The 26,373-nt window shown below is 54.9% G+C and overlaps 1 protein-coding gene across 2 annotated transcripts in view; it reads left to right on the top strand.

Moving 5' to 3' along the window:
* LOC144931001 (cell migration-inducing and hyaluronan-binding protein-like) overlaps positions 1 to 26,373 on the top strand; it is an 89,951-nt gene that overhangs the window by 46,814 nt on the left and 16,764 nt on the right. The window contains exons 1-14 of one of the 2 annotated variants that reach the window (XM_078854859.1): positions 4,855 to 4,957; positions 5,813 to 5,930; positions 10,074 to 10,220; positions 12,632 to 12,773; positions 15,559 to 15,691; positions 16,621 to 16,784; positions 17,592 to 17,774; positions 18,570 to 18,640; positions 21,105 to 21,200; positions 22,778 to 22,899; positions 23,439 to 23,586; positions 24,050 to 24,241; positions 24,835 to 25,004; positions 25,998 to 26,207. In XM_078854859.1, the coding sequence (XP_078710985.1) occupies positions 5,855 to 5,930; positions 10,074 to 10,220; positions 12,632 to 12,773; positions 15,559 to 15,691; positions 16,621 to 16,784; positions 17,592 to 17,774; positions 18,570 to 18,640; positions 21,105 to 21,200; positions 22,778 to 22,899; positions 23,439 to 23,586; positions 24,050 to 24,241; positions 24,835 to 25,004; positions 25,998 to 26,207 (1,854 nt within the window). In that variant the 5' untranslated portion in view covers positions 4,855 to 4,957; positions 5,813 to 5,854. Of the gene's footprint in view, positions 1 to 4,854; positions 4,958 to 5,812; positions 5,931 to 10,073; positions 10,221 to 12,631; positions 12,774 to 15,558; positions 15,692 to 16,620; positions 16,785 to 17,591; positions 17,775 to 18,569; positions 18,641 to 21,104; positions 21,201 to 22,777; positions 22,900 to 23,438; positions 23,587 to 24,049; positions 24,242 to 24,834; positions 25,005 to 25,997; positions 26,208 to 26,373 lie in introns of those variants that run through there. The other variant, XM_078854858.1, reaches the window with a different exon arrangement.

Genomic DNA, 26,373 nt, shown 5'->3' with positions numbered 1-26,373 from the left:
TCCCCGCAGCAGCAGCGGATTTTGGCTGCTCGCCATCGCATCGCGCGGCGCTTTCGCATTCGCTTCTGCGGCCGTCTGGAACGCTCTCCCTACCGATATTCGGAAGCCACTGGAGCCACGCACTTTTAAATCATCTCGATTGAAAACTCATTTGTTTAAAACTGCTTTGTTGTGTTTAGTTTGTTGTCCTTCCCCCGCACCTCCGATTAGCACGGCTGGCTCCTACATACGACGCTGTTAAAAATATATATAATACTGTAACTCGGAACTTTGCAATGGAAGGTGGAGAGCAAGAAGGTTGGTGCGCGTGTAAATCAGCCAGGGAGGAGCTGGTACGTGTGCAGGATGATGGAGGACAGATCACCGTGAGAGGTCATTCCGAGTGGTGCCCCGAGGTCAACGACCAGCGGCGACATCAAAGGCCAGATGCTTGTGGTGGTCCGAGTGATGGTTGTGGTGGGGAGCGGTGGCGCAGCGGTTAGCGCAGCGCTGCACCACGAACCCAGCGGGCCGAGTTCGATCGCCGCTCACGGCCATCAAGATCGGTGACGATTATCTGAAACGGTCCTGTGCCTCCCCTAGGTCGACTCGGCCTCAGATGAGTACGGGGTGCGGTGTGTAAACATCGTTACTGGGGAAACAAAAGTGTGCCGTGCTAGCCTTCATAGGTGCTACTCAGCACTTGCCCCATCAGTGTGTTAAGGCTACACGGGGGATCTTTGTCTGTGGTGGTCATGAGAGTGTTGTAAGAGCGGTCCTTGAAGGATACATCGACAATTTGACAACGTGAAGACGTGAAGCCAAATTTACGATGATGACACTGTAAGACTCGTCCTTACGTGGTGTGTTTTGCTGAGTGGCAATTCTTTGACCGTGAATCCGATGGTGTGCCAGTGCCATTTGTACTTTAATGCGTTATTTTGTATTTATTAATCGTGACTTGCTTCACTTTTTCTCTCTCTTGCCTTCGTTTTTGCGTCTTTCTTTTGTCAATGTAACTGGTTGACCCGCATCCCCGACCGGACATCTGTGGTGGGGGGGGGGCTTCACAGCTCATCAGATTCCTCCAGGATAAATAACAGATTCTGATTGCGAGACGATGTCAACAACTGCAATCTTCTAGATTTGAAGTTTATTCTAGATTTGAAGTTTTCGTGACTGCAATCTTGCTCCTTTAGAGGTCGAGTGTCAGGATTTAGCAACAAAAACAGCAACAACAGCAACAACTAAAACAAATCAAGGAGGGCGAGAGGACTTCGTGCGGGGGCATCAACAAACAAGGGCAGAAGCAGCAGCAGCAGCGGCACGACCAGCGAGGATGATCCTCTTTGCCTTCGAGTTCCAGAGCCGAGAGTCGGATGTGTGCGTCTGCCAGTCTAGCAAACACATTTCCCCGTCCGCGTACTACCCGCAGAGCAGCAACACAAATAAAGAGCGAGGGTAACGTCGCCTCTAACGCCCAGACTACGTGACCGCCGAGTTTTTTTTGTTTTACGAGGCTCTCAATGACATTCTCCGTGATAGCAATAAACATAACAAAAGTCTATTACATTCAGCTTGGAGAAAGGGGGCGAAAGAAACACAGAGAGACGCAATCACCCGAGCGAGCAGACTCGCCGGAGCCACTCAACAAGGAGTTCACAGACACGCTCCTCCATTAGCTCCGACACGCGGTCGTGACTGTGCCTGTGACGCGAGGCCACGTGATTGCTATGCGCGTCGCCTTGCGTCAACGTCTGGGACGAGTGCTGCCAGCGAGGTACCTATCACTGGTAGGAACCTACCGGTTACACCAGCCCACAGGGGATTATTGTGTCCGTCCGTTGTGCAGGGAGGGGTTGGGTGGGGAGGGAGGGGCTGGGTGGGGAGGGGCTGGGTGGGGAGGGTGGGGAGGGGCTGGGTGGGGAGGGTGGTAAGGGGCTGGGTGGGCAGGGTGGGGCTGGGTGGGGCTGGGTGGGGCTGGGTGGGGAGGGCGTGGTCACCCCGTGGTGCCCTTATAAAACGCAACTTTAACCTACTCACGCTGGCTTGTGCCCGCCCTCACAGTCGGGCATATTTTCAGAATACACCACGCCGCCGTTGACCCTGGCCATTGACCGAGCAACCCAACGTCCTTACCAGCTCCCTCCGCAGGAATGTGTTGAGCGTCCGTCCGTCCGTAACGACGAGGCGCAAGAACTCTCGCAAAGATGCTCCGACACGAACGAAACGTCATCGTATAGATTCGCGTCGCCGTTGGGGGACTTTTCTTTTTTTACACCCCTCCCCCCCCGTTCAAAACCGCCCACGTTGATCAAAGCGTTTGCCCAAGCAGACAAACAAAGAAAAAGACAATACAAAAAAACAACCTCGGAATCGCTTCGAGAGTGCAGCGGTGCCACGGGGCAGCGCGTGCTTCGTCTGTTGCTCCGCTACCCGCCGGCTCCCGTGATGCTCGTGACGCACCTCTTGAGCGCAAGACGCATGCTGGGGGGGGGGGAGAGGGGGGGGGGAAACATCGTGACAGAATGCACGCTTGTGCCTGCTTTTCGCACATCTCCTTTCGCGTGGAGGATTTTGCCCACGGCCCCGGCTACTTGCAGTCGTGGTGTTATTGGTGTTTGTCGTTGTTGTTGTTGTTTGCGTGCGGTCACGTGGCTGTTGTTGTTGTTGCTGCTGCTGCCTCCTCGAAATTTATAGACGTCAGGCAGCTTCCCACGCAGCATGCGGACAGGTGCGTCGAGCACATAGGCGTGGCAAGGTGTGTGGGTGGGTGTTCTGTAGGTGTGTGTGTGGGTTATTCTGTAGGCGTGTGTGTTCTGTGTGTGTGTGCGGGTTACTCTGTAAGGTGTGGGTGGGTGTTCTGTAGGTGTGTTATTCTGTAGGCGTGTGTGTTCTGTGTGTGTGTGCGGGTTACTCTGTAAGGTGTGGGTGGGTGTTCTGTAGGTGTGTGTGTGGGTTATTCTGTAGGCGTGTGTGTTCTGTGTGTGTGTGTGTGGGTTATTATGTAAGGTGTGTGTGTTCTGCAGGTGTGTGTGTGGGTTATTCTGTAGGCGTGTGTGTTCTGTAGGTGTGTGTGTGGGTTATTCTGTAGGCGTGTGTGTTCTGCAGGTGTGTGTGCGGGTACTCTGTACGGTGTGTGCGTGTGTGTGTGTTCTCGGTAGTGAATTCTAATTGTTAGCGCGCTGCGCTACGAACCCGGCGACCCGAGTTCGATTCCCGCTCGCGGCCCACACCGGTCACGAATATCTGAACCGGTCCTGGGCCCCCCCTAGGTCGACTCAGCCTACCCGGTGCGGTGTGTAAAAACATGGCCGCTGGGGAGACAAAGGCGGTCTGGCGCGGTGTTTGGCCACCCACCCGCTCGTGTGCCGTGCCGGCCTTCATAGTGGCTCGCTAACGGCACTTGCCCCAACAGTCTGTTACAGGCTACACGGGGGGACCTTTGTCTTTGTGCGTTCTGTGGTTTTTCAGGAAGCACATTCCTGCGGAGGAACGTTGGGTTGCTCGGTCAATGGCCAGGGTCAACTGTGGCGTGGTGTATTCCGCAAATATGCCCGACTGTGAGGGCGGGCACAAGCCGGCGTGAGTAGGTTAAACGTTGAGTTTTATAAGGGCACCACGGGGTGACCAGCCCCTCCCCACCCAGCCCCACCCCTCCCACCCCCCACCCAGCCCCCACCCAGCCCCTCCCCACCCAGCCAACCCTCCCCACCCAGCCCCACCCTCCCCACCCAGCCTCTCCCCACCCTCCCCTCCCCACCCAGCCCCTCCCTGCACGACGGACGTACATAATAATCCCCTGTGGGCTGGTGTAACCAGGAGGTTCCTACCAGTAATGTGTTGAAGGTGAATGGTCTACTCGCCCCTCGTACCCTTCCAGAGACCCCGTTGGCCACGTCTGGCATTGCTCACAACCACCGCAGCGTCTCCATTTGGCATCGACTGAGTGGGGAGTTGTTATTGCGCCGGTTAGAAACATTTCGTCTGGCCACCCTACGATCACATTCCCATCGGTGAGCTCCTCCGGCAGGCGTTGGCTGCGTTGGGCTGGGTCACGAAGCCCGCATGGCCCAGCCACCGCATGCCCAAGCAGCGTTTCTTTGCCCGGATAGAGGGGGGGGGGGCTAAACGGGCGCGGCACGAGCTAGACAAGAGATGGCCTGTTGTGGTACAGGAGGATGTGGAGCTGCGTGGTCTTGCGGAAGATCAGGGATGTCATGAGGTGGACGAGGTTGGTGAAGGACGCCACTGGGCAATTGAAGGCGGTCGTGCGTGAGGGCAGAGGAGCGCCGGGCGGCTATAATGCAGCAAGTTGGCACAGTGTGGGGCACAGGTGTGCGTGCGGACGTATGTTGAACTTATTCGCACCGTACGTAGCCAACCAACCGTGCTACTCGGAGGTGTGGGGGAAGGACAAAAAACTCAATATTAAAAGTGTGTACGTTGTGGAGGTGCAAGTGTGAGTGTGTGTATGTTGTGGGTGATTATATCTCGTATACAGCGGTGGCTGTGTGTGCTGATGAGTATGCCCTGTGGGTAGTTGTGGGGGGGGGGTTTGCCCTGTACGTGTGTAGGTGTGTATGTTTTACAAATAGCTGTGTGTGTGTGTGTATAAGTGTGTGCGCTCGCCCAGAGAATCTCTGTACATTCTGTGTCATCCTTGGAATTTACACACCGCGACGGTGGGAGCGAGCGAGCGAGAGAGCGAGGGAGGGGAGGGAGGGACAGCGGAATGCGCTCGCTCTCTGCCGGCCTATAAACTCGGCGACAAGGGAGCGCGACCCGTGCACACACGCGGCACGCACACACACACGCGGCACGCACGACGACTCGCAACACGTGCACACACGACACGCACACGCGGCGGCACACGCCGGGGCGAGTGAGCTCCGAGCGACTCGCGGCATCGCAACTCAGCTCGTTGACACGCGCGCCCTCTTCCACTGCTGTCGCCTGGCACTGCTGTAGCGAGCAGGTGAGAGGGCTCACTGCCAGTGGTCTTTCTTGCAGCCGTGATAGTTTTTGCACGATGGAGTGCGTGTGTGTGTGCGTGCATGCGTGTGTGTGAGTGCGTGTGTGTGTGTGCTAACAGCACTTGCCCCTACAGTCTGTTAAGGCTATACGAGGAATCTTTGTATCTTTGTGTGCGGGCTTAATATGCACGCACGGGTCCATGCCCCCCCCCCAACCGCGTGATTGGAGAGCCCCCCCCCCCTCCTTCATGTCTTTATGTGTGCGTCTGTCTTTGTGTTCTCCGGTTGTGTCTGTGTTTCTTTCTCGAGGCGCGTGTCTGCTGTCGATCTCCGCGTCGTTCCTCTGCCGGTCTCGCTCTCCGCCGTCTATCTCCGCGTGCCTTAGCGTCAGTGTCTCCACGCATACCTCTGCGTGTGCGTCTCCGCGTGTCCCACTCTCTCTTCGCCTACATCTTCATTGTGTGTTCCCCTACGCACGACCCTGTCCGTGTGCGCGTCTCGCCCGTCTCCTCTGCGAGTTTGTTCCTCGCGTCCTCTCTCTGCTACCGGCTTCCTCTCCCTTCCTCTGCCTTGTCTGCTCCCGCGCAGGTCAGCGCCCCCCCCCACCGCTTAAGTGATGCCACACGCACGTGTCTAAGTGATGCCACACGTGTCTAAGTGACAGGACGACCACGTGGCCGGCTGCCGGCGCGTCGATGTTTCTGTGCAGCGCATCGAGACGCCGCGTAAATCCACATCGCAAAATGTCAATTGTCGAGGTATAATTACAGGTATCGATATTAAAAGCGGTACACCTGGCCCCCACCCCCCATCCCTCTCCTCCCTCTCCCCCCTCTGTCGTTTACCTGTGGGTGTAGGTGCGACCTGGGCACACACAGGTGTAGGAGAGCCGTGCCGCCATGCAGGAGGTGATGCCCCAGCAGCTGCTGCTGCTGCTGTGCCTCTCGCTGGGAGTCATCGGACAAAGCTCACCAGGTGAGGTCATTGACTCAACTCCGAACTCACCCTCAACTCACCCCGACTCCCCCCCCCCCCCTCCTGCTCCTCCCTCTCTCCATCACTTCCCCGTCTATCCCCTTGTACTCCCCTTGACTCTTTAGTTGCATTTTAAACAATTGTATGAACTAGCTGAGGTTTCAATTGCTGTGTTTGGTCCAGTACTTCGAACAAGTGTGCGCTGTGAGCATGAGGAGGGGGAGGGCATGCGAGCGAAATGACCGATGTTCTTTGAAGAAGGGCCATTGCCCGAAACGTCGCCGATTACCTACATATTTTATGATAAGGCAGTGTTGTTGACACGTTTGTTGAGTTTCAAGTGGAAATATGATGACGGTGCAATGGGAGGAGGAGGGGCGAGATTCTCTGTCACTAACTAGTTTATCTAACCAGTCACTGGTGTTAGCTCTAACACTAACTAGTTCATCTAACTAGTTACTGGTGTTAACCCTCTCAGACCTGCAGTGGACCAATGGCATTGCTAGGGGCGCACGTGTTTTTTTCTGGGCGAGCGAGAGGCATCACGTGGGCCTTGTGTGTCAACGTCTCAGTGTCACAGATCTCTCGAGAATCTGTTGAATGTTTGCGATCGCCTATTACGATCGGCGCAGCGCAAAGTGCGCGATGGGGGTGGGTGGATGAGCGTTTGCGGGGCCCGTAAGGGAGAGGCTTACGTTCGCTTAACACGTAGTCGTAGGGGCTTTCGCGAGCAATATCATCCATAATACAGCGGGTTTTTTACGTGTTAGACCGCGTAAATATATAGAGCAATGCGTCGTTAAACCCTCCACCACCCGACACGGCCAATTCGTAAGGGTTGTCACGTAAACAGAACGTGGCCAATTCGTTACTATTACAGCAACACCGGTGTGTTGGAGGGCAAAGCCGCAACATTTACAATCTGAGCACCAAGCCACAACATTTACAATCTGAGGCTTACACGTCGCACCGAAGCATTCCCTTCGCGTGCTACAGATGGTAGCAGCGGTTGGGAATCAAACTCAGGTGGCTCGGTCTGCGGCGCAGTCCTTGCTTTCCCCTCCTCCTGCAGCATCGTGATTCAGGCCAGTTCATCGAATACGCCATTAAAGCCATCATCATCATAACAACCCGAACGAATCGGTGTCCAATTACCTTTGCGGGTGACTCTACATTGCGAACGCCCCCCCCCCACCCGGCATAGGGAAGTGGAACATTTCGAGCCGCTAGTCGGAGTGAGAAGCGGCCCGAGCCGATCGCTCGAAAGATCAAAGTCGTGGGGGGCGGGGAGGGAGGGGGGGCGCTGAACGCGCGCGGCTCGGGCGCTGAGTGATTCGATCTCCGCGGGATTCCAGCGAAATCCCATCGTGCCGGGTGTGGCCATGCGTCACAGCGAGGGCGTGGCGAGGGTGGACAGGTGGACGGTGGATGGCTGGGTGGGGAGACAGGTGAGTGGGTTAGGTGGGTCATTGGGTTGGTGGGTGGTTAGGTGGAAAGGTGTGGTGGCTGTGAAGGCGAGTGGGTGGGTGGGTGAGGTGAGTGTGTGGGTGGACACAGAGGTATGTGGACAGATAGGGGTGGAGATGGCCAGGCGGGGGCTGGTAGGTACAACCGGTGGGTGTGTATGTGGGCTCGCGTATAGGTAGACGCGTGGACGAGCGGGTAGGTGCTTGGACACGTGGGTGGGTCAGAAAACAGGTACGTGGGCATGCTGGTGAATAGGTGAGTGGGTGTGTAAGCACATAGCTGGGCGAACGGGCAGCTGTACAGGTAGGTGAATAGGTAGGTGGATGAGTAGGTAGATAGGTGGGTGTGCAAGTGAACATACGTGTGGGTGTTTAGGATGGACCCAGAGTGCGCGTGGGTAGACGTAGAGATGCGTGAGTTATGTTGGGTGGACAGGTGAGGGTGACAGGTGGGCGGGGGTGGAGGTAAGCGACGGAGAGAGGGGGGGTGGGAGCGGCGTTGGGGAGGGAGAGGGGAGGGAGGGGGAGGGAGAGGGGATGGAGGGAGGAGGGGGGCGTTGGGGACAAGTTTCTCCCGGGGGCTGGGCGAAGTCCAACCTCGTCACCTGCGCGACCAAGGGTCGTGTGGATTACCTGGCGAATGTACATCCGAGCGGGCGACGTCACGCGCAGTCAGCGTGGTGTAACGAGCAATAACACGGCGTAACTCGCGTTCATGCAACAGCCACACGAGTGCCATTCCCGGCCACGGCTAACTTCCCTAACTGTCCCGGGCCACCCCCCCCCCCCCACTTCACCAGCCCCCCATTGAGTGGCGTGGTGAAGTATGGCAAACGGCCTGCTGCTTTCTTTTTAAAAATAAACATTGTTATTCGAACAATATTTTGAGATTCAGCAAATGGGTCAGTAGCCGCCTTGTCACCCGGGGTTGGTCTGCGAGTTGAGAATACTCGGAGTTTCACACGTAGGCTTTCGCGACCAATATTATTAATAATAATATTAAACACTTTATTACGAATAATACTGGGAGTGTGCATTATGTAGTTTTCTCTCCGGCTTTCGCCACGCCACTACTGCGGGCATCTTCAGGAGACGGGAGAACATTTAAGATTGACAATTACAGCAACAAAAACAAATGGGCCAACAAAACAACAACACCCAACAACAACCAACAATTGACGGTGGAATCCACAGAGGTTAAACAATCATTACGCGACGTGTACTCGGTACAGGAATGCGACAAGCAGAGCCCATTAAGGCCGGCGCACGGCCACGTGTCGTTGTTCGTGGTTGTGGATTAATCAGGGTTTGTGACCACAAAGACAAAGATCACCCAAATAGCCTCGCCATAGGGGGGGCAAGTGCTGTTCGTGAGCACCATATGAAGGCCGACACGGCACACGTGGGGGTTGGTGGCCAAACACTTCGCGCGGCCGGCTTTGTCTCCCCCAGTGGTGATGTTTACACAACACACGAGGGACTCATTTGAGGCTGAGTCGACCTAGGGGTGGCCCACGACCGGTTCAGATAATCGTCACCGGGTGTTGGCCGTGAGCAAGAATCGAACTCGGGTGACCGGGTTCGTAGCTGCACCACCGCTCCCCCCACACATGCACACACACTGAGCCTTGCCCTGGTGTCACTGGTTTCGCCCAGCTCGTGAAGATGATAGATGCACGTGCGGACCTGTGTGTGACCTCTCCCGGTTACACGAGAGAGAGAGAGAGTGAGAGGGGAGTGAACGTGACACTGACCGCGGTGATGTCAAGGGGAGGACCAGGCGGGTTGCACGCGCCTGCCACGGCGGGGTGGTGGTGCTGCTGCTGCTGGTGGTGGTGGTGCACGTGGGAAAGACACATGTGGTACGGGGAGGGTTGATGGGTGGTGATGGTTGGAAGATGACGGATAGGGGGGTGTCTGTCCCATCTCCCACCCTCGGGACATTAACCGGGTTCTGAGCCAGAGCAAAGAAGATTGTTTCCATAAAAACGCGCGGGCGAGTTTGAACAAAGAACAGCTCGTCTGGGATTCAGATCTCCAGAATTGGATTTTGATTTTAAACGTATTTTTTTTTCGTGAATAGAGGATGGCCTAAAAGTTATGACACATCGGCGTTATTTCATATATTTGAACACTCACGTAAAAAAAATGCTTATTCTTAAAATGAATATATTTTATATATCATATTTATTAAAATCTAATTTCTTCATGTGAGGGTCACATCCAATCAGTACCTTTGTAATGGATGAATGTTCAAAGATTACAACTGCATTTTTATTTCAAAAGCGAATTAATGTGTGCAGGAACGTTAATGAGAGTCAGTTTGAATACCTGTTAAAATATTAAAATGACATCACCCAATGTGACTTGTTAAAATCAATTTCACCCTGTGTCCTGTCTTTTGGGCCACCCTCTATGTATGTATATAACAGTTGCTGAGCACAGGCACCATAGCAGCCAGAAACAACAAACAGCGTCAATGAAGCGAGTGATTTGTATGAATCAATGAGTACTGGATCGTCAATCAACCTATGACATTAATTAGCAATTAATTCAGAATGCAATTTTGTATTGGATATATGCACGTTTTTATGAGCGTCTATCGTTCATTAATATTGCCTGCCTGTCCGTCTGCCTGTCTCCCTGCACCCCCCCCCTCCGCCTCTCTCTTCTTTAGGAGGGGCCGCGTGTCCCGAGCGAGCCAAGGGCCTCGTCCCGTGGCGCCCGGGCCACGACGCGAGTCTCCGCGCGGACATCGGCCCCGGCAAGGCCCTCCTCCTCGTGGCCTCCGCCTCCTTCCACTCGGTGCACGTGCACGGTGGAGGTAACCGAGTGAGGGGGGAGGAAGGGGAGGGGCGGGGTGGGGAGCAATGGGGGGAGAGATGGTGGGGGAGGGGGCGAAGGAATTGCGGAGTACACGCAAATGCACCTCCATCAATAACACATTCCTGCAGAGGGAGCAGGTAGGAACGTTGGGTTGCTCGGTCAATGGCCAGGGTCAACGGCGGCGTGGTGTATTCCGCAAATATGCCCGACTGTGAGGGCGGGCACAAGCCGGCGTGAGTAGGTTCAAAGGTTGAGTTTAATAAGGGCACCACGGGGTGACCAGCCCCTCCCCACCCAGCCCCACCCAGCCCCACCCAGCCCCTCCCCACCCTCCCCACCCAGCCCCTCCCCACCCTCCCCTCCTCACCCAGCCCCCCTTCCCCACCCAGCCCCTCCCTGTGGGTTCCTACTAGTAAAACGTAATCATGATAATGTCAACTTGCAACGTGGCGCGCAGTCATTCAACTCACGCTCACAGAGATATACAGACGAGCCACGATAGCGCCTCCACAGGGCTGGAGTGCATGCAGCCCACGTGCATCAGTGTAGCCACCACCGCAAGCAGCACGTGACCCGCTCAGGGTGCCCCCTGCTCTCCGCTATGCAATCTGCGTTCCCTATCGGAGTCGCACTGACGGCGCATGAACGGCGCGAGCGTTTAAAATCCACCGGGAAACTCATCCGCTTGAGCTCCACGTGACGGCTGCTGCTGCTGTCTGTCTTGATGTCTAAATGATTTTTTTTTCTCTCGCCGTGTTTTTGAAACGTTTAGGTAATGTTTTGGATTTTTTTGTTTGTTTGGAAGTCGCCCTGCTTCGGTTGACTGAAGAGTTCGCGCGCGTGCGTACGTGTGTGTGTGCGTGTGGGGAGCGCTAGTGTAGCGGTTAGCGCGCTGCGCTACGAACCCGGCCATCCGGGTTCGATTCCCGCTCACGGCCGACACCAGTGATCATTATCTGAACCGGTTCTGGGCCTCCTCTAGGTCGACTCAACCTAAAATTAGTACCTGGTGCGGTGCGTAAAAACATCGCCACGAGGGAGACAAAGGTGGTCGGGCGTGGTGTTGGCCACCCTCCCCCTGGTGTGCCGTACCGCTCTTCATAGGTGCTACTTGCGAACAGCACTTGCCCCAACAGTCTGTTCAGGCTATACGGGGGATCTTTGTATTTGTGTGCAGTCCCGTGACAGTGTAGTCGTGGTTAGCGCACTGCGCTACGAACCCGAACAGGAGCCGAGTTCGATTCTAGTTCACAGCCGACACTTTTGACGATTATCTGAACGGGTTCTGGGCCTCCCCCTTACGTTGACTCAATACTTGCGAACAGCACTTGCCCCGAGAGTCTGTTGAAAGCTATACGGGGAATATTTGGATCTTTGTCTTTGTGCATTCTCGAGTGCTGTTCGTCGCGGTGTAGAGAGTTTGATCTTTGATCTTCACATCGTCATCACCATTTGTAACAAAATCACTTCGCAATTTCAATTAGGAGAAACATTGGGAAAGATTGTCAAAAATACAGTGGATATCATATTGTTGAATTAATAATAACAATAATCACCATCATCATCATCTGTGACAATTTCACTCAACTACAAAAAAAACAGGAGCCATTCGGAAAGATTGTAAAATAAAAAAATATAATATACAATCGCCACTGGTAATCCGTGTTCATAATTATAATCGTCATCGTCATTTGTCGTCCATTACATCGAGCAAGAATAGCAGCCCCCTTCCCCTGCCTTTGGCTGAAGCTCCGTTATTAGTCTCGGCCAACCTAATCCCTTCAGAATCAGAATACTTATTGATACTGGAGGAAATCCGACGAGCTCTCAAGCTCTCAAGCTTGTTTCACGGATGCCCCGTGGGAGATCGGTGAGCACAAGCGACCTGTCCTCCCCCACAAGCCAAACAGCACCGAGCATGCGCCCACGCCTGCTAGGAAGTGTCCCGGCTGCCTGCGGTAGACAAGGGAGCTACGGCCTCTCTGCACCACTTCAAAATACCTCTCGTCGGTGAGCTGCCCGGGGTGGGGGTGACACAGTCGGGCACGTGCTGCCCCCTGCCGTCTCCAACGACAAAAACACCACCACGTGCCGTTGAGCGGACGACGCGTGCCCGTCTCGCTGTCTCCGGAGCCGGGGTTACCCCATGGGCCCTCGTTTATTTGTAGGGCCCTCATTTTTGTGAGGCCATCATTTAGCCTCCCCCACCCCCCATTATTTACTGAAGTAACAGCTGAGCGACGGGCAGATGCTGCCACGCGCTATGGCGGCATCGGCCACCAACGCACAACTTCCGGCGGATAGATCGATGATGACGACGATCATGATGCAGATTATGACAACGATGCTGATGACGACGATGATTAATCGTGAACCCCTCTGACCGCCCCTGTCCCGTCCCTCGTGCAGGGAAACTCGTGATCGCCGACCGACGGGATGAGGCCATCGTGGTTCGAACTCGCTCCATCCTCATCGAGGACGGAGGGGAGCTCCACGTGGGCAGCGAGGACTGCCCTTACCTTGGCAGCCTGACCATCTCACTGTACTCCAGGTGAGTGAGCTCTCATTCCCTTTACCTGGGCAGGCTGACCATCTCACTCTGCTCCAGGTGTGTGAGATGTCATTCCCGTTACCTGGGCAGCCTGACCATCTCACTCTACTCCAGGTGTGTGAGCTCTCATTCCCTTTACCTGGGCAGGCTGACCATCTCACTCTGCTCCAGGTGTGTGAGATGTCATTCCCGTTACCTGGGCAGCCTGACCATCTCACTCTACTCCAGGTGTGTGAGATGTCATTCCCGTTACCTGGGCAGGCTGACCATCTCACTCTACTCCAGGTGAGTGAGATGTCATTCCCGTTACTTGGGCAGCCTGACCATCTCACTCTACTCCAGGTGTGTGAGATGTAATTCCCTTTACCTGGGCAGCCTGACCATCTCACTCTACTCCAGGTGAGTCAGATGTCATTCCCGTTAATTGGGTAGGTTGACAATCTCACTCTACTCCAGGTGTGTGAGATGTAATTCCCTTTACCTGGGCAGCCTGACCATCTCACTCTACTCCAGGTGAGTGAGATGTCATTCCCGTTACTTGGGTAGGCTGACAATCTCACTCTACTCCAGGTGTGTGAGATGTCATTCCCGTTACTTAGGCAGCCCGATAATCTCACTCTACTCCAGGTGTGTGAGATCTAATTCCCTTTACCTGGGCAGCCTGACCATCTCACTCTACTCCAGGTGTGTGAGCTCTCATTCCCTTTACCTGGGCAGCTTGACCATCTCACTCTACTCCAGGTGTGTGAGCTCTCATTCACTTTACCTGGGCAGGCTGACCATCTCACTCTACTCCAGGTGTGTGAGATGTCATTCCCTTTACCTGGGCAGCCTGACCATCTCACTCTACTCCAGGTGTGTGAGCTCTCATTCCCTTTACCTGGGCAGGCTGACCATCTCACTCTACTCCAGGTGTGTGAGATCTCATTCCCTTTACCTGGGCAGGCAGACCATCTCACTCTACTCCAGGTGTGTGAGATCTCATTCCCTTTACCTGGGCAGGCTGACCATCTCACTTTACTCCAGGTGTGCGAGCTCTCATTCCCTTTACCTGGGCAGCCTGACCATCTCACTCTACTCCAGGTGTGTGAGCTCTCATTCCCTTTACCTGGGCAGCCTGACCATCTCACTCTACTCCAGGTGTGTGAGCTCTCATTCCCGTTACCTGGGCAGCTTGACCATCTCACTCTACTCCAGGTGTGTAAGCTCTCATTTCTTTTACTTGGGCAGGCTGACAATCTCACTCTACTCCAGGTGAGTGAGATCTAATTCCCGTTACCTGGGCAGCTTGACCATCTCACTCTACTCCAGGTGTGTGAGATGTCATTCCCTTTACTTGGGCAGGCTGACAATCTCACTCTACTCCAGGTGTGTGAGATGTCATTCCCGTTACTTAGGCAGCCCGATAATCTCACTCTACTCCAGGTGTGTGAGATCTCATTCCCTTTACCTGGGCAGCCTGACCATCTCACTCTACTCCAGGTGTGTGAGCTCTCATTCCCTTTACCTGGGCAGGCTGACCATCTCACTTTACTCCAGGTGTGCGAGCTCTCATTCCCGTTACCTGGGCAGCCTGACCATCTCACTCTACTCCAGGTGTGTGAGCTATCATTCCCTTTACCTGGGCAGCCTGACCATCTCACTCTACTCCAGGTGTGTGAGCTCTCATTCCCGTTACCTGGGCAACTTGACCATCTCACTCTACTCCAGGTGTGTAAGCTCTCATTTCTTTTACCTGGGCAGGCTGACAATCTCACTCTACTCCAGGTGAGTGAGATGTCATTCCCGTTACCTGGGCAGCCTGACCATCTCACTCTACTCCAGGTGTGTGAGCTGTCATTCCCTTTACCTGGGCAGCCTGACCATCTCACTCTACTCCAGGTGTGTGAGCTGTCATTCCCTTTACCTGGGCAGCCTGACCATCTCACTCTACTCCAGGTGTGTGAGATGTAATTCCCGTTACCTGGGCAGCTTGACCATCTCACTCTACTCCAGGTGTGTGCGCTCTCATTCCCTTTACCTGGGCAGGCTGACCATCTCACTCTACTCCAGGTGAGTGAGATGTCATTCCCTTTACCTGGGCACGCAGACCATCTCACTCTACTCCAGGTGTGTGAGCTCTCATTCCCTTTACCTGGGCAGGCTGACCATCTCACTCTACTCCAGGTGTGTGAGATCTCATTCCCGTTACCTGGGCAGCCTGACCATCTCACTCTACTCCAGGTGTGTGAGATGTCATTCCCGTTACCTGGGCAGCCTGACCATCTCACTCTACTCTAGGTGAGTGAGATCTCATTCCCTTTACCTGGGCAGCCTGACCATCTCACTCTACTCCAGGTGTGTGAGATGTCATTCCCGTTACCTGGGCAGCCTGACCATCTCACTCTACTCCAGGTGAGTGAGATCTCATTCCCTTTACCTGGGCAGCCTGACCATCTCACTCTACTCCAGGTGTGTGAGATCTCATTCCCTTTACCTGGGCAGCCTGACCATCTCACTCTACTCCAGGTGAGTGAGCTCTCATTCCCTGTACCTGGGCAGCCTGACCATCTCACTCTACTCAACATATCCATCGATTCACTCTCTTTATGAATGGCCACGATGCCACGTGTTAATGATGACACGTGGGGCTCAATTTGTCACTAAAGTGATCGGTAGCCACAGCCAACAGCGAGAGGTATCCTGGATGCGGTGTGCCGGGCGTGTGTTGCGCCAGCTCATTGTCTCCTGACCCCGTGGCCCCATCTTGTCAGCTCCGTGAATGTTCGTTCCTCGACGTCCGTAGGTCGGACGAGGTGACGGAGGAAGCACACCCTTACTTCGGCCTCAAGTTCGTGGGAGTGGGACACGGCGGGACCCTGGAGGTTCACGGAGCGCCAAAACTCTCCTGGACCTTCCTGAACGGCACCGTTCACCCCGTGAGTCGGCCTTTCCGCACCGCGTCTATGAACACGCGACCCCGACCCTGACCAAGCCCGCTGTATATGTGGAGTCTGCGAGCGTCTCTCTCTCTCGCCGTAGTCAATATTAGGCGTTTAGAGTATTTGGCTGCGATACATTTCCACGTGATATACGGGGGATCTTTGTCTTTGTCACGACACCACGAAGCACTCCGACTTGCTTTCGCGAGATTACACGTGCGCTACCACCCTTGGAAACTAAACTAAACTCTTTTTTTAGTTTCACCAGGTAAGGCCCACTGAGCTATGTAGCTCTTGTTCAGAAGCGGCCTGGTCACAAATGACAGCTCAAGAAAATGGCTGATCATCACGTGGAAATTTACATCAGCTAAATACTCTGAACGCGTCATGTTGATTCTAAATGTAGAGGGAAAAACCGGGGGACCCCGAGAAAAATCCACGCGATCACGGGGAGAGAGAGACACACGCAAACTCCAAATCTACAGCAAGCGTCAGATTTAGGGTCGAACCCACGACCTCCTGTATATCAGGCGAGGGAGTTAACATCTCAGCGCCACCGCGGTGCTCCGTGTGCATTTCATTTGGCCGAGCCGGGTGGAGGAGGGGCGTACGACACAACGGTGACACTTTTTACGCCTCTAAAACTCACCTCGACCTGAGGTTGTTACGTTAAAAAAAATTATCTTCTTGGTTCTTCCGGTAAAGTCACGTAGAAGGAAAATAACAAAATAACAAAAATAAAACATTATAAAATATAATATGTTTAATTTTTATTATTTTATTATTTTCCTTTAACGTGACTTTACCGAAAGAACCAAGAAGATGAATCCCTGCAGTCACGAAAGCTTTAGATCGAAATGAAAAAATTAATTTGATGTTTAAATCGCACGTGTGTGCGTCGCTCCTCGGCTGTCCGCCCACCGCAGCCTCCGCCGGGCGAGGAGGAGGCGGCGGCGGCTGCCGACGGGAGCCGCGGGAGGAGCGACAGCGCCGCCGTGAAGAGCTACCGCCTCGAGCAGAGCTGGGGATACCGCGGCATCGTGGTGCACGTGCTGGACCACAACACCGGCGCAGTGCTGTCCGTAGACCGGTGAGATGCGATCTCCCCCCCCCCATTTACCCCCGCCCCCCCCCCCACCAGCTTCCCCCCCTCCCCCCACCAGATCTACCACCCCAACCCCCTGTTCGCCCCCCCCCCCCCCCGATGGCTGTTGTTGTTAATGCCATTGTTGCTCCAGTTGCTGCTGTGGCTGCTTTCTCTTTTGATCTTGTCTTTGTTGTCGTGTTGCCGTTGGTGTCATTGTCATCGTTGTTGTTGATGATGTTGTCTTTGTTGTGGTGTTGTTGTCATTGTCGTCGCTGCTACCATGAACGTCGTCGTTTGTCGCCGCCGTTGATGCTGTCTTAAATTTGCTATCGCAGCCCTCGCTGTTGTCTTTGTAATCATCACTATCATCATCGCCGTCACCAAACTCATCATCACTTCTAGATTTGAAGCTTTCGTGACTGAAAGGATTCATATTCTTAGGTTTTTTCGGTAAAGTCACGTAGGTAAAAAATAAAAATTTATAAAAGTAAAATAAAAAATAAAATAAAAATCACGACGTTTCGGAGGCAACACAAGCTTCCGTCACCTGAAGACGGAAGCTTGTGTTGCCTCCGAAACGCCGTGATTTTTATTTTATTTTTTATTTTACTTTTATTAATTTTAATGTTTTACCTACGTGACTTTACCGAAAAAACCTAAGAATACTCATCATCACTGTTGCTGCTGCTATTGCCAGCGGTTACGATCATTACCATCGCCGTCATCCAAAATCATCATCATCGTCGCGTTTGACCCTCCGACCCCCCCCCCTACCCCACACACCTCTCACTCCCCTCGGCCCCCCGTCAGCTTCGACACGTTCAAGAGCCGCGCCGAGTCGCGCCGCCTCGCCTCGCACCTCGACTCGCTCGCCAGCGGCCGCGTCGTCTCCATGGTCGTCAACGACGACTGCGGCTCGCGCAGCCTCGACGCGACCGCGAGGGTCGCCGTGCAGAGGCTCGGCGGTCGTTCCGTGGGCCGCCTCGCGTTCCGGTGGGGCCCCGCACCGCGCCGATTGCACCCCGGACGAACGTTTGGGTTGGGCGTTGGGCACGCGTTCAGGGGGGGCCAGGGAGAACGTGTCCACCGTCCCCCCCCCCGCACTGAGCTTAGAAGCGAAGAGGTTTACGCGTGCACAGTTGCAGCCACTCGCTCGCTCGCTCGTTCACGCACGACAAAGAATCACCCGAATCTCCTTAACTGAATGTCGGGGATAAGTGCTGTTCGCGAGCGCCGGGTACTCATTTGAGGCTGAGTCGACCTAGGGGAGGCCCAGGACCGGTTCAGATAATCTTCACTGGGTGTTGGCCGTGAGCGGGAATAGAACTCGGGTCACCGGATTCGTAGCGCAGCGCGCTAACCGCTACACTACCGCTCCCCACACACACACCCACAAAGATAGACAAAGATCCCCCGTATAGCCTTAACAGACTGTAGGGGCAAGTGCTGTTAGCGAGCACCTATGAAGGCCGGAACAGTACACGAGGGGGTGGGTGGCCAGCATCACGCCCGACCGCCTTTGTCTCCCCAGTGGCGATGCTTACGCAACGCACCAGGTACTCATTTCAGGCTGAGTCGACCTAGGGGTGGCCCAGGACCGGTTAAGATAATCGTCCCTGGTGTTGGCCGTGAGCGGGAATCGAACCCAGGTCGCCAGGTTTATAGTGCAGCGCGCTAACCGCGACACACACACCCACACAAACAGCCACCCACACACACCCACACACACCCACACAAACACACTCGGTAATTGTCGGTCCGCCGTGCCGGTGTCGTTTGTCGGATCAGGCAGCCGTGGGCGTTCGTGGCCGTGAAGGGAGATCCCAGCTCCGCCGTGGAGTCTCAGGGGTCGACTGCAGGTAACCCAACTCCCTCGAGATCCCGCCTGGGTCTCTCCAACCCTCATAGCTGCACCTTTTACGTTGCCGTATAATGTACTTGGAGAGGGAAGCCACCGCTCGCTCATTCATTACCACAAAACGAGGCGAGACGTGTTCACAGAAACAGATCGACGATCCCACTCGCTCTTCTGCTCACCGAGCGGCTTTGCGAGTGGCGTGCGGCTAGTCCTCGTCTAACGCGGTAGATGAGTTCCTGAAAAAGTGCCTCGTCAAGCAAAAAAAACGCGTTGAGCGAGTACACCGTATAGCAAGATTTTTTTTAAAGGCTGACGGAGGATGAGATAATGGCACTCGAAATGTATTGCATCAGAAGAATTCCGCATCTAAGCCGGGCCCAAAGAGCAACCAAACGTAAGGAAAACGTTGCAAGTAGAAGAAGACAACCTGGTTATGATGATGATGCAGGCAGTGATGAGAAGGAGACTGGCACAATTTGGGCGCGTGCGCAGGATGGACAACAACAGGGAAATTCAAATTTTGTTGTTCGGAAAGAATGGGAATGAACCACAGAGGGAGGAAGAGAGAGAACGGGTCGAGGGCGAAGTCGTCACGAGAGATCGGTGCTAGGAAGACGTGGCACTTACTTGAGCCACATTGGCGCAAGGCAGAGGGAGAGGGTCGTGGAAACAACAAATGACGAAATGTGGAGTGGACACCTCCTGCCCCATGGATCGTGATGATGATGATGAATCTCTCGGTCGGTAACCCACCAACCCTTTGCCTCCTAAGCGCTGGATCAGCGCAGCCGGGTGATGATACCAACTTGCTCTCTCCTCCCACCCTGAGTCCCCCAATTCACCCCCCCCCCCCCCCATTCCATCGCAGGGACTCTTGTGTGAGAATCTCGCATTTACCGCCGCACGCAACGAAATCCAACTTTACACGATTCGAGATAAGCGCACGCCCTTAAACGGCCAGCTGGTGGCACTATGACATCAATCTGCCCCCCCCCCCCCCCAGCAACCCTCCACTCTGGACTCCTGAACCGCCTGGCATTCAATGCCTGCTTACCCTGACCTGTTGAACTTCTTTGGCTCCGTACGTAACCAACCGTGCTAGTCCATCCCTGTCAACCCCTTATCGGTGCCTACCTTATCTACAGACCAATTCAGACCTCATTGGTCACCCAGTGCCCCTTGTGAATCTCAACGTTCATCCCACAAAGTCCCATCACGCAAACAAATAGACAGACAATAGTTGCCCGTATTGAAACGGCTGTTCGCCGTATGGACCTGCAAACTCAATTTCCCTGGACAAGAATACGGGGTTAACCCGTATGGGTTTACTGCGACGCTAATCGGAGGAAGGACACCAAACTAAACCCAACATCTGGCCTCGTGTCTCGTGTGGCAGCGCCGTCTAAAGCGTGCCTCGGTGGCAACCCCGCAACTCTGACTCTGTTACCTGACCTCCTTTACCACCTGCCCTTAATGTTCAATATTACCCAACTCGTGTCCATGCGCAATGGGCAGTGTGTATATATTTAACGTGGTGGTTAGCGCATTACGTTACGAAGCCGGCAACCCGCGCGTTCGTTTCTCACTCGTAACCAACATCAGTGACGAATATCTGAACCACGTCTCGGGCCTCCACCTAGGTAGACTCAGCCTTTAATGAGATACTTGCTACCGGTGGTGTACACATCAGCACCGGGGAGACAAAGGCGGCCGAGCGTGGCGTTTGGCCACCCATCCCCTGGTTGTGCCGTGCCGGCCTTACAAGGCAGCACTTGTTCCCAACAGTCTGCTCATGCTAGACGGGAGCGGGGGGGGGGGAATCTTTTTTCGATAGACATGCTGTGTAATTGTTGTATACGACTGGAGGGTGCAGTGGTTGGCGCACCGCGCTACAAACGCGGTGACCCCAGGGGTTCTCCGATTTCCCTCAACGTGAAACCAAACACTCATTTCGCGTAATTGGGCAAACGTCGCGGTTCGCCGAACTGAACACGACATCTTGAGACCCATAATGAGGCTCTCGCAGGGGTCAATCATATATTGGCTTTCTCATTTTGAATTGTTTGCGTTTATGGCCATTTGATGATACGCTCGCGTGCGATAAGTATTTGTTTATTTAGTTGTCAAAATTTCGTTGGAGGGGGGGGTGGATTGTCCAAGCCTTACCTTGAGTGTAAATATTCACAAGCCACATCCAACAACCGGTCATCGGATAACATCTCAAACGTGTAATCTCTCGTCAGGCCCCACGGTATGAACAAGCGCAGCCTTCAAAACTCCACTCCCGCCTCCCTAACGGCCTCTCTGTTCACGTGCCGCGAAAGAAGGGCCCATTGGCCTATGCTTCAGCTATCGGACACGTCGATCTGTCGAGGCCAACCGCGCGGTGGTTATTGACGCGCGTGTCCACTCGTTTGTCGTTCGTCGTCGTCGTCGTTAATGAGTTCAATAACTCGCCACGGCAGGAACCACGGGTCGAACGACGGCGGAGGCGGCCAAACTCTTCCGCACCGCCGCCGGTGACCTCTACACGGTGTCGACGCTCAGCGAGTGGACCCAAGGTAAGGGGGGGGGGAGGGGGGCTTCCACCGATACATCCCAACCCAGTGCCGGATTAAGCTAGCGCGGGGCCTGTAGCATATGTTACAAAGTGGCCCTAAATTAAAAAAAACACACGTAAATATTAAAACGCACAAATATTTTAACTTGCATAGTAAAGTAATTGTATGTTTACATTTGTTATACAGCCAGATAATATGACAAATCGCTAACCTTAAACACCCAGTCGTTCAAAATAGTGAAGGCAGTATAGTACTATAGTAATAAAGCAAGTGCAGAATCACTGAACAGGAATTGATAGCTTGGAAGCAAACGTAGTAACTACTACGGGGCCCGTAGCATATTCTACTTTTGCTCCTAGGATAATCCGGCACTGCCCCACACCCCACACCTCAACGCCCACACCCCCACGCCCCCACCGTACCAGAGATTCCAAACTCAACTTTTAATTTTACCAGCTCAGGCCCACTGAGCCGTGTATAGCTCTGTTTCGAGAAGCGGCCTGGCCGTCACAAATGATGGCTCAACGAAAGTGGCCTATCATCACGTGGACACTTACAGCGGTGCCCAAACACTCTGAACGCGTGGACGTTGATTCTAAATGTGGAGGGGAAAAACCTGAGGACCCAGAGATAAATCCATGGGGAGAGAGAGACACGCAAACTCGGAGGTCACGATTTGATTCGCTCCAAATCTCTACTCTCCCTCTCTGTGCATCCCTCGCCCTGCTGAGCCCAGCCTCACTCTCTCTCGCTCCGTCTCCCTTCTCGCTGCCCTTCACTGCTGGAACCAACTCCCCCCGCGGCACGCACAGAGAGCAATCGTCCTCACGCGATGCCCGCGGCTTCCGTCCCTCACTGAAAACAACCCCCATCTCTGCTCCCCCTAGCCCATCATCCTGATAGTACTGCTACTCCCTAACCCCCAGCAACGACCAGGCCTACCCAAACCCCTATCACGACCCCTATCATATATCCCAACCCCTATCACTACCCCAACCCCTATCACTGCCACAGCCCCTATTACTACCCCTGCTGCTTCAGGAGCCCACCCAGTAAACATGGCCAAGTTGTTGGCTCGTGTGGCTGGAACTGTTTGACCAACGCTGGCCCATCCTTCAGTGTTTACTGGGTAGTCGTAGCAAAACTATACCGTTCGCGTGACTACTAAACGGTCAGTTTCCACGAGCACACAATGTGATGCGTGTATCACATTAATCATTTAATTAATGTCTAACATACCAACACACATACGCCTGCGACGTATGTGTGTAGGTATGTATGTTAAACTTCTTTGGCACCGTACGTAGCCAACCGTGCCAACCGTAGGTGCGGGGGAGGAGGGGAAGGAAAACAAACTGAAAACAAAAAAGCACTTCTAAAGAAATGAGTTTTTAATCTCTGATTTAAAAGTGGATAGCTCCCAGTGTCTTCCTCGTATCGGAATGTTGGTCACCGCAAAGCACTCAGCTAACTACGGTATTGTGAGCGGGCCGAGTCACTCATCGTGCCACGTGCACCGTGGGCAACGCATTTCTTGCTGGTCCGTAACCCTGCGCCGTGTCCCCCGTCACCGGCAGACGTGGAGTGGACGGATTGGTTCAACCGGGACGACCAGGGCGGCACGGGCGATTGGGAGAATCTCTCGACCCTGAGGAGCGAGAATCCCGGGGCCATCTGCGCTCACCCCCTCGACATCCAGGTGAGCCCACAGAGTTCGCCCGTGCCGCGACTCCGTGCCGTGCGTTTGTCCGTCCGCCTGTCCATCCACCCACCCACCCATACATCTGTCCATGAGTCTGGTCAACTTTCGGTTTATCCATCAACCTTCATGTTTCGTCCGTCCGTCCGTTCATAAATATATCCATCCGTTAGTCCATCTATCCATCGGCTTGGGTAAGCCTACATCGAGCAGAAGATAGATCACGGCCAATCATGTTGATGATGACGACGATGTGGTCACGCAAGTGACGACGCTGGACGTCACCGCAGAATTCGTCCGTGCCGCGACTCCGTGCCGCGCGTTTGTCCGTCCACCTGTCCATCCATCCACCCATACATCTGTCCATGAGTCACTTCACCTTTCGGTTTATCCATCAACTTTTCTGCCTCGTCCGTCGGTCCATTCGTAAATACACCCATCCATGAGTCCGCTAATCCATCGGCCCCCGTAAGCCTGCATCGAGCAGTAGATAGACCGCGGCTGACGATGTTGACGATGACGATGGTGGCGCCGTGCAGGTGACGACGCTGGACGGGCTCCCGGCCGAGCTTACGCTCCAGGGATTCCACCGCAGCAACCGGGCCTACGGCTTCGCCTGCCGCAACCAGGACCAGCAGGGCGGCCGCTGCCAAAACTACCGCGTCCGCTTCCTGTGCGGCCGCAAGGGTGAGCCAGTCGCACACACCGGTGAGCCAGTCAAACACCGGTGAGCCAGCCACACAGCGGTCAGCCAGCCACGCACCGAAGAGCCGGCTGCATCAGAAAGCCGGTAAAACACCGGTGAGCCAGCCGCATCGGGTTTTTTTGTTGTGCGGTCATTGGTGACCTGGCTGAGACCACCATCTCACCGCACTTCAAAACCCTGTTTCAGCACGGGCGGTCAAAGTCCTCGGCCTTGCCGGTTCAGCGTCTCTGACCTCGGAGCCACCCGGCCACGCTGGAGAAACATAATCAGGATCAGAATCTTTATTTCCACTGGAGGAGGAATCCGATGAGCTATGAAGCTCTGTCTCACGGATGCCCAGTGGGGCACGGGGTCAGCGAGTCACGGAATACGAACCGCGGCGGGTTAGCCAGCGACCGTGCCGGGGACCAGTTCGTCACAGTCGCGCGCGTTGTCTGACCGCAGCTCGCCCGTCGGTGCGGGTCACGGTGGAGCCGCTGTCCAACGCGACGGTGCTGACCCTGGCGGAGGACGCGCGGTCGTGGCGCGCGGGCGATCGCGTGGTCGTGGCGAGCACCGACTTCTCGATGCACCAGGCGGAGGAGTTCACGCTGCTGCCGTGCCCCGAGTGCGCCACCAACCAGGTCAAGGTGGAAGGTGAGGGCCGGCAGCCGGCGCTCGAGCACGGACACGCGGCCCCGTTTGTCTGTACATGTGTCTGTGCGCTTGTCTGTGTGTCTGCGTGTCCGTGGGTCTGTCCAGGTGCCTGTCCGCGTGTCCGCGTGTCCGTGGGTCAGTGTGTCCGTGTGTCTGTCCATGTGTCCGTGGATAAGTGTGTCTGTGTGTCTCTGCGTGTGACAGTTCGTGTGCCCGTCTGTCAGTGTGTCTGTGTGTCCGCGTGTCCATGTGTCCGTGTGTCTGTATGGGGATCGGGGTAGTGTAGTGGTTAGTGCACGCGACAAACCCGCCGGCCCGAGTTCGATTCCCGACCCCGGCCATTTCCAGCAATGTGACACGACCGACTGAACCGGTCTTGGACCTCCCCTAGGTCAACTGGGCCTTAAGTGAGTACCTCGTGTGGTGTATTAACATCAGCACTGGCGAGGCAAACGCAGCCGGGTACGGTGCTGCCCACCCACCCCCTCGCGCGTTGTTCCCGCGTTCAAATGTGCTCACAAACAGTCCTTGCCCCTTCGGTCTGCTAAGCCTATCTCGGGGGTGGGGGGGACTTTGCCTGTGCGCGCGTGCAGGCAAGCCGCGGTTCACGCACGTGGGTGAGGTGGTGGACGGCGTGGACATGAGGGCCGAGGTGGGGCTCCTGACGCGGAACGTCGTCGTCCAGGGGGAGATGGAGCCCAGCTGCTACGGGGACAACGCCTGCCGCTTCTTTTCTTTCGACACGTTCGGCGGGCACATCAAGGTGCGCGGGGAGGGGCGGGGTGGGGGGCAAGGGAGGGGGGAAGGGGAGGGTGGGGGGCAAGGTCGGGGGGGGGAGGCAAGGAGGGGGTACAAATGACGGTGGACAGGCTGAACACCATGGTGGCGAGATGTTACGATGTCAACTACCTCGCTCTTGAGAAAAGAGCTACATAGCTCAGTGGGCCTTGCCTGGTAAACAAAAAAAAATAAGTTCAGTTTTCGTATTGTGGGGGCACGCATATTCACAGCCTCGACTCAAACAAGTGCGGTTGAGAATTTTTCTGCGCCGTCGTGAGTTGATGAGCAACGTTTATTTGTTCGTGGCGGGGCAGAAACGGACCGTACAACGTATAAACGTCGCACTGCCCCACAAATACTCAGGAGACATCACAGCGACGAAGATACCACTCAGCTACTCCTCACGCGGTTGTCTGGCTTGGCCCACCTGCATGTGAGATTGTAGCCGTTGCTCTGCCATTGACACCAGCAGCCGTACGGAAGACGAAGAAGGGGCTGGTGAGCGAGCCGGTGCGCGGTCTCATAAACGCAGCGGCGGTTGCTGTCTGGTTGTACGGTTTGAGATCGGGGGCAGCTTTGAGTTTATGCACATACGTTGAACTTCTTTCGCACAGCACGTAGCCGACCGTGCTAATCGGAGGTGCGGGGGGAAGGGCAACAAGCTAAACTAAAAAAAACTGTTCTAAAGAAAAATAGTTCTCAATCTAGATTATTTAAAAGTGCATTGCTCCAGCGGCTTCGGAAGAGAGAGCGTTCCTGACGGCCGCAGAAGCGCCTCTGAAATTTGAGTTTTCATTAAAGAAACTCGTTTAACAAACTCATTCATTCACACCGCGTGGCCGCTCTCAATTTCAGCTGCGTACCAGACGGCCTCACCTGCCGCGCGACATACAACTTTGGCCCAGACTTGGAAAATTGCACCCCGTGACCTCCCGACCCCTGTCACCGCCCCCCCCCCCCCACCCCCTTGGTGCAGATGGCCGCGGGCTTCAAGGCGTGCCATCTGGAGGGAGCCGAGCTGCGCCACATGGGCCAGCAGACCATGGGGCACTACCCCGTGCACTTCCACGTCGCGGGAGACCTAGACCAGCTGGGGGGCTACGACCCCCCCACGTACGTGCGGGGCCTCTCCATCCACCACTCCTTCTCCCGCTGCCTCACCATCCACGGCTCCAGCGGACTCCTGGTGGGTGGACCGCTCACGCGCGCACCCACTTGCTCCCGCTGCAAGCCATTGGTGTGATTGGGAAATTGCAGGGCTGCGCCTTTAACCCTCGCGTTGCGACCGCGAGAATTTAAAAGATACATATATATATACAGTAAAACCTTGGATAGCGAGGATAATTCGTTCC

This window comes from Lampetra fluviatilis, chromosome 3, assembly GCF_964198595.1.
Source record: "Lampetra fluviatilis chromosome 3, kcLamFluv1.1, whole genome shotgun sequence".
Taxonomy (NCBI): Eukaryota; Metazoa; Chordata; class Hyperoartia; order Petromyzontiformes; family Petromyzontidae; genus Lampetra; species Lampetra fluviatilis.
This window is presented reverse-complemented; position numbering and strand designations above follow the sequence as displayed.